Source organism: Drosophila mojavensis, unplaced genomic scaffold (genome assembly GCF_018153725.1).
Source record: "Drosophila mojavensis isolate 15081-1352.22 unplaced genomic scaffold, ASM1815372v1 contig_136, whole genome shotgun sequence".
In the NCBI taxonomy this organism is placed as follows: domain Eukaryota; kingdom Metazoa; phylum Arthropoda; class Insecta; order Diptera; family Drosophilidae; genus Drosophila; species Drosophila mojavensis.
This window is the reverse complement of record NW_025318667.1, coordinates 945,097-952,500: the sequence shown is the minus strand read 5'-3', so window position 1 is coordinate 952,500 and position 7,404 is coordinate 945,097. Positions and strand designations below refer to the sequence as shown.

Sequence of the window (7,404 nt, the reverse complement as noted above, 5' to 3'; positions counted from 1 at the left end):
ACCTCTCTTTCTCTCTCTCTCACTCTCTCTCTCTCTCTCTCTCTCTCTCTCTATCGTACTCTATGGCTTTGATATGCAAATGCGTATCGATTGAATCGTTTGATCCTGTGGTTTGACTTTCTTTAACCCTCGACGGCAATAAGAAACGTTTCAAGCCTCATTCGAAGCGGCTTTCAGGACGGTCGTGGGCGTCTTTTGTTCGAGTTCTTTCAGCACTTACTTCTGCTCTACTGAGTTGTCTTTGAATAAGCCACATCTGAGTTTTGTCTTGCATCGGTAGACTTTGTATTTGATTGATAGAAAATATGATCTCTCTCTCTCTCTGATGATTGGCATAGTTGTAAAATAGATCCTATTGTACCTCTATCCCTATGCTATGATTTCCTTTCTACGTATCCTACTCTTACTAAGATCATTATTCCTTATGCCATCCCGTTGCCAACTCGTAAGCCACGACATAGACAGCTACTCACACACCTTTCACACCGTTCTACACTAATTAGATCGCCTAATTCGATCTTGGGCAACTGCAGAGCAGCACAAAGGAGTTATCGATCGAGCACTGCGAAAAGGAAGTCTAGGCGAGGAGCTAAGCAACTTTGATAAGAATCGATCAGCTACAACAAAGGAACTCTTTGGCTAATATTTCAGCTAGCTCTGCCCAGTCGAAGGAGAAGGCAAAAGGTAAAGGTAAGCCAAAAACTGAATGAAAATCCAATTTCACACGTTGCGCTCGCATTTCGGACAGAAGCAGAGCGGCACAGGACAAAAACTCAATCAGGACGCAGCTCAGGTCTGCCGGGATATGTTCCCGCGCCAAAAATTACAAACCCCGAACTGTGTGCCCGCAAGGCAAGATGTCCCCTGGCAGCCGAAGAATGAAAACAAAACCGAGACGAGCCACAGCCGAAGTTGGCTGAGGCACGAAAAATGCGCACACGTCACCTTGATTAATCGTCTCGTCTTCCTCTCTCTCGCTCTCGCTCTCGCTCTCCCGCTCTCTCTCTCTCTCTCTCTCTCTCTCTCTTGACAAATACAAATAGTTGGCAAAATAGAAAATACCTTCAGCTGGGCGTCGTGAAACTTATCGCGCACGTCGCTTGGGATTAGTCAACTGGGCTCTGTCCCTTGCTCTCTCTCTCTCTCTCTCGCTCTCTGCCGAATCCTGCCCTGCGTCCTTCTGCTCCATTTATTGACAGGCGCAATTGCTGACATTGCCCCGTCTGACATTGATTGAGTTGCCCAACGCTATCTGCAGCGCCCCTTCAGGGCCGATCTCTATCAATTCCCATTTGCCCAGCTGCGTTCGCGCTCTTCTGCAGGATCTTCAGCGGGAATCTGTGCTGAAAAGCGCCTGAAGTGCTGCTCACACTGTGATCTCTTCATTGCGATCCTTATATTATGTTTCCTCTACTGCGATCTGCATGCAATGCCTCTTACACTAAGATATCTGTTATAAGATATCTATACTAAGATCTTTATACTATACTACAACAGCTCTTATGCTACAATGTCGATTCCATGATCCTTATAAAACAATCCTCAATACGATTTCCATATCATGAGCTTGTTCTAGATTCCTATGTCACTCTCTTTATACTAAGATCTCTATTCTAATAGTCTTATATAACGATTCTTATACTACGATCTCCATTGTACGATCTATCAAGTCTAAATCAGTTTCTAACTCAGGAATTCTGCTTTATACCAAGCTCTTAGTCTTGAGTATGATTATATACATATGTTTCCTTAGTTTCGTTTCGTTTCTTTCAAGTATTTAGACATAATACGTATATAGTTTAGTTTCTGTTGCATTTTTGCGCTTGGTCAGCTTCAATTTGGCTGCTGCTGCGGCTGTTGCTGCTGCTTCCGGCACTTAACCCATTTTTCGGTAGCACTTGAACCAATTGCCAGACACTTGAGAACTTGCAAACGCCTTGCCTTGCCACGTGCCACACACACAAAGCACACACACAATACACACACACACACACACACACACACGAACAGAGTGAGACTCCCTCACAAGCGACGACAGCTGTCCCCAGGGCTCGTTTTGTTATTTGCTTGCCCTGCAATACCCTGTACGTTGAGCGAGTGGGCAAGCGGGGTATTCTGCTACATTCTTGATTTTACCGTTCATTGTTTCAGTTATTGAAATCAAAATCGACGACTTATCGAATACCCTATCTCTAAGCAAGAGCAGTAGCTTCAACTATTTCTTATGGAGTCTAAGTAGCTTTAATTGTAAGACAACTAATTATAATCAAAGAGTTTCGCAGGGTATTTGCTAGTCGATCAATCTTCAACAGACGCTTGCTTTTCCTCTATTTTTTTTTGCTCGACTCTCAGTTGTTCCACCTTTTTGGCGCAATTGGTGCAAGGTGTGCGACGACGACGACGCCGACGCCGACGCAAGGATCTGAAGGATCTTTTGCGACTCTTTTATGTGACAAATCAGAGCAGAAGCAGCCGCAGCAGCAGCCGCAGCAGCAGCAGCAGCAGCAGCAGCAGAGGTAGAGGCAACGGCAGCTGCTGTGCCTTAAAGGAAACTCAATTGAGCAAGGCGAGGAGGCGAGGGAGGAAGACGACAACAATGGGCGCGGGCGCATTTGGCTTGAAGGCACATTTAATAGACGATTTAAGGCGAGTCAGCGAGAAGCTAACGACCCACGCATTGCATTGAATTGCATCCTTCAGGAGTCAGGATCTCAGCCAGCTGCCACGGCTGCCGTTCCATATTGCCTTTTGCATAAGTTGGTTCTGGTTGGCTGGCGCTCGAAATGCAGAGCGAGAGCTCGGAAAGTACAGCCGACAGCATGTATCCTGCTAGCGTATCCTGCGAGTCGCACACATTTGTAGCTGGTCGAATGCAAATTTATGCAAATCGTTCACCCACCCAGGCCCTGGCACTGGCACGGCACTACCGGGCCTCTACCTCGGCACAGGTGTGTGATAAACGCCATGTAAATGCCTTGGCAGGATACGAACAGGATATGCACTAGACGCATTCAACAACTGACGGCCCAGCGGAGGGTGGCTCAACGACTTCAACTTTCACGTACCTTACCGTACCTCTACCTCGATCTATGCGCTCGCCTCTACCTCCGCTTAGTCGCCCTTCCGTTTTATGTTTATGAACAAATTGTTGTAGCCTAGATTTCGGTTATGCTACAAATATTACAAATACAAAGGGTTCCCATGCTCCTTCACCTAGTGGCAAGCTGGGCGTATTGGCTTTACTCTATCTACTCTAACTCTGTGTTGGGCATTTTCAGCCCTTCTTCTTCTCCATATTTATCAAGCCGTCAATCAAGTTGCAACCAATCCGCCTCTCCCTTGGTCTACCCATTTATATATACATATATTTACCTCTGCCTGAGGCATGTTCGACTCTCGGTTGTCTATCCTAGACTGTTTGTTCATCCTTCCATTCGTCTTCAAGGCATTTATATTCTTGTTATTTCGAACGAGTATAATGCAGTCGGTTCCTCCTGATCGCATTGTTTCCAATTGTGTTTTATGCTTTTCACAAGTGTATAAATTAAATTGAGGTTAACATAACCTCAACAAGGGGCGAAAAAGCTGTACAGATACTTAAATATGCAAAGTAGGCTTACCCCGCTCTTAATATTCATGCTATATTATATTTATAGCTGCCTATGCGAACCCAGCACTCCATGAAGATATCCTGCCTATGCGAACTCAGCATTCGGTGATAACACCGTGATGAAATCAATATATATCATCTGTAGCATATGTTTGTTGTATAATATTCAGACATTGGAGATCCGAGAGATCTTCATATGAAGACTAACCTCATGTAAGCCCCTAGTTTTTCACGAGATTTGTTTGGGCTTTACGTCTTTTCCTTCGACAACAATTATGCCGCCATTTCAGCTCTTCTTTCACTCTCCCTCTCCCACTCTCTCCCATTTCGATTGACATAATTCACGTTGTTTTTGTTCTTGTTTTTACAATCTTGGCAATTTTATTACGATAAAAAAAAAAAGCATTTTTAATTAGAGATTAAAAGTCTTAGATTGGAATGTGAATTTGGAGAAGGCAATTGAAAGCTTTTAGCAACAATTTCGCTAAATTCAAAGAGCAAAAAAAACAACAGCAAAAAAAATGTGCTAAAATTATTTGAGACAGCCAAAGGTTCAGTTGAATGGAACCAGGTTCACTGCTCCACAAAGAGCTCCTCGTGGAAGGAGAAGCTGAGCCGCCGCTTGGTCGCCACCTCCAGGACGCAGTCACCAAACGGCACCCGCTTCGCCTTATGCTCCAGCTCCAGCTCCATCTCCAGCTCCAGCTCCAGCTCGCAGTCGCTGGTGGAGTTGTGTCCGCTGTCGGGGCTGATGTGCCTCTGGCCAGGAGCTCGGGAGTGCGAGTGTGCGTGGGCGTGGGGATGGGGCAGCTTGTGGGCAGATCGGGCCGCAGCTGCGAGTAGCTTCTGCGCCGAGTGGCGCACGCTGGACGAGATCTTCGTGGCGATCTTCCGTTTGCGCCTCACCACGCGCTGCCTGCGCAGCTGCTGCAGAGAGCGTCGCTTGCCCGCCAGAGACAGAGATGCATCTCCCGCTCCTCCTCCCCCTCCTGCTGCCTGCTGAGGAGAGCGTACTTCCCTCTCTTCGTACACATCCGGATGGGTGGGTGGCTGCCAATACTCGCTCAGGTCGCTGGCCGGATCGAAGGCGGGTCGATAGGTGGGCGAGTGGCTCGTGGAGATGGGCGGGAGTGGAGCGGGCCGGGGGCGAGAGATGTGGCGTAGGCGGGAACGAGGATGGGGATGGGGATGAGGACGGGCGCGAGCACGAGGCGCTGCAGATGGAGCTTTGCGCGTGCTCTCCAGGATGGCATCGATCATGCGCTCCAAGGTGACGTCGCCCATCTGAGTGGAGCTGAGCAACGTCTGGTCAGCAATGGGGGCAACTGCAGGAGCAGCAGCAGATGCAGCAGAAGGAGCAGGAGCAGGAGTAGAGGCAGCTGGCTGCAGGTAGCGCGGCTTCTCGAAGTAGCTGTCCGGGATGCCCATGCCACGGAGTGCGAGCAGCGCTCCTGGAATGATCCTGTTGTCCTGCGTGTCCCGCTGGCTGTCCGCCTGATCCTTGTTCTCCCGGTGGCCGGGCGAGTACTCCGCCTCGAAGGTGGGCAGCGTGCACGCATAGGCAGTCCGCTTCAGGGGGGGCGTGTGCAGGGGCGAGAGGATGTTGCTCAGGTCTCTCAGCAGAGGCGTGCAGCGCGGCGCAGGAGGGGCAGCAGCAGCCGAGGCAGCGGGCAGCGGCGTCGACGTCAATGTGGAGGTCAACTGATTCTCCTTGTCGCCCGCATCTACCTGCATCTGGATGTGGAGCAGCGATTGCCGCTTCGCGTTCAGCTTCATTCGCGAGGCGGCTATGGGGGTGGGCGTGGCAGTTGGCTGGAAATCGCTGTAGCTGCTTATGGCATGGCCTCCAGCTGCCTCTCCCTGGTCTGGCTGAGTCTCCAGGTAGGACAGACGCGGCTGGTTCACAGCCCACTTCAGCATTCTGGCAGCTGTGCGAAAAGTCTGCAAGAAGAAGGAGAAGAGGTAGATGGAACGGGTTAGAGATGCGCAGGAAGGATCAGGCTAGTTAGGCCTGAATTGCCATTGTCTATGAAAGGATGACAGTAGAACAGAAACCCGCTCGACTTGCGAAACAAGTTTCCTTTTTTTTGCAAGGATTCGCAAAAGCTGCAAAGCGGAAAGCGCGCAAAAAACGAACTAAATCGAATGAATGGAGGAAGTTGAGAAATTGGATAGATTCTGCTTCCAGCTGCGCCCCGAGCCGAGCCAGATTTGCTCTGCCCTCGGCCTGTTCTTTGCCATTTGCAATGCGATTCGAGTGGCCGCGCGAAAAGAGCCAAAAACACTTGAGAGTGCGCAAAAGCATTTTGCGCATTTGCCCGCCTCGATTTGCGCTCAAGCGCCCTTCAGATGGAACTCGATAAAAGTAATAAAAATAAAGGGAAAAGACTACAGCATTGCTGAAGCATAAATACCCTAGGCACATCAACTGCTCTAGGGATTACTTGGTGTTCAAATCTAGAAGTTGGGCTACCAATTAATTCGTGGGTTACCTTGAGCTTTAACTAACACGAATATCAAATTTCATCAGGATATCTTCAAGGAGAGCTGAACTGTTATAGGCAACTATATGTGGTATATATGTCGGAATCGATATATAATTTACTTTAAAGTGAAATGTTACACGATGTACCACCTGAATATGTATAGAGAAGTATCTGAAGAAGATTTGTCAACTTTGCATAACTTTGAAAAGTCACCTTTGTCAAATGATCTATATAACATGTTATACGGAGGATCTAACAATTCGAGATTAATGCGAATCGAATATGTGCGTTAGCTCGAGATATATGAAAATATAAACATAGACATTGTTTCGCTCAAAAGAGATCTGATAGACTTGGCTGTTGCTCAGGCATATTCATACCTTTTGATTGCACAAAAAGCACACATAGTCTAGGTGCGCAATATACCTCATTTATACCCTATACTATTGCGAGCCCAAACGAGACGCACGCGCACAATTTGAATGCATTTCGTATTGAAATGAATTAAAAATTGCGATGATTTTTTAATGGGGTGTTTTATAATTAAATTTCTCACAGAACACTTGAGCTGCCTTTTATTACTCTTTACGCTTTGCTCTTGGTCTACTTCATGGTCGAGATATTTAATGCATTTTTAATAGCTAATCACAATGCACTTGTCCTCGTATCTTTACCTTGCTTCAAATATTTTGTTGGTTTCGTAATGGGGGTAGCCCGTTTAGTCGTATATCCAAAATTATTTTCACACAGTCAAAAAAAATTTGTATAATCCGAAAAAAAAATCCGTAGAGTTACAAAAAAAAACTTATATGCCCGCGAAACGAAACGGAACGGAAAACGTTGCAATGCGGAGCAGAGCAAGACGTGCTGTCAGAGCCGCAGACGCAGTGTGACTGATTCTTGCTAAGCACGTCATGTTGCGTGCTCAGCTCTGTCCAGCCAATCAACCACCACCGCAACCCAGGCTCTCTTCATTTTGGAGAGCACTCACTCCCTCTCTCTCTCTCTCTGGCATTCATTTACTGCTGCATTGGCATGTTGGCTGTTGGAATTTGTGGGAGAGCGCGCCAGACGAAAATACACAAATGAACTCCGCTGCAAGGAGTCCAAGTATGAGTGAAGGAGCGAGCGAGAGAGGGAGAGTATTGGAGTGAATGCAGAGCTGCAGTTTGCATATGAAATCCTTAAGAAAACACGCAAATGAACTCGCTGCCCAGAAAGTGTGAGTGTGTGTGAGTGGGAATTGAAGGTGTGAGTGAAGTGCTGCAGTTAGCAATTGAAATTAATTCAATTTGTATGAAATGCCAA

At 47.3% G+C, this 7,404-nt stretch overlaps 1 protein-coding gene across 1 annotated transcript; it reads right to left on the bottom strand.

The window, feature by feature from the left end:
* Nucleotides 1–3,967: 3,967 nt before the first annotated feature.
* Nucleotides 3,968–6,991, bottom strand: LOC6585668. Its single transcript, XM_032732855.2, has 2 exons — nucleotides 6,771–6,991; nucleotides 3,968–5,551 (listed from the first exon to the last, which is right to left on the bottom strand). Exon 2 carries the CDS (start codon nucleotides 5,528–5,530, stop codon nucleotides 4,184–4,186), a length of 1,347 nt encoding a protein of 448 aa, XP_032588746.1. The 5' UTR covers nucleotides 5,531–5,551; nucleotides 6,771–6,991; the 3' UTR covers nucleotides 3,968–4,183.
* Nucleotides 6,992–7,404: the final 413 nt, after the last annotated feature.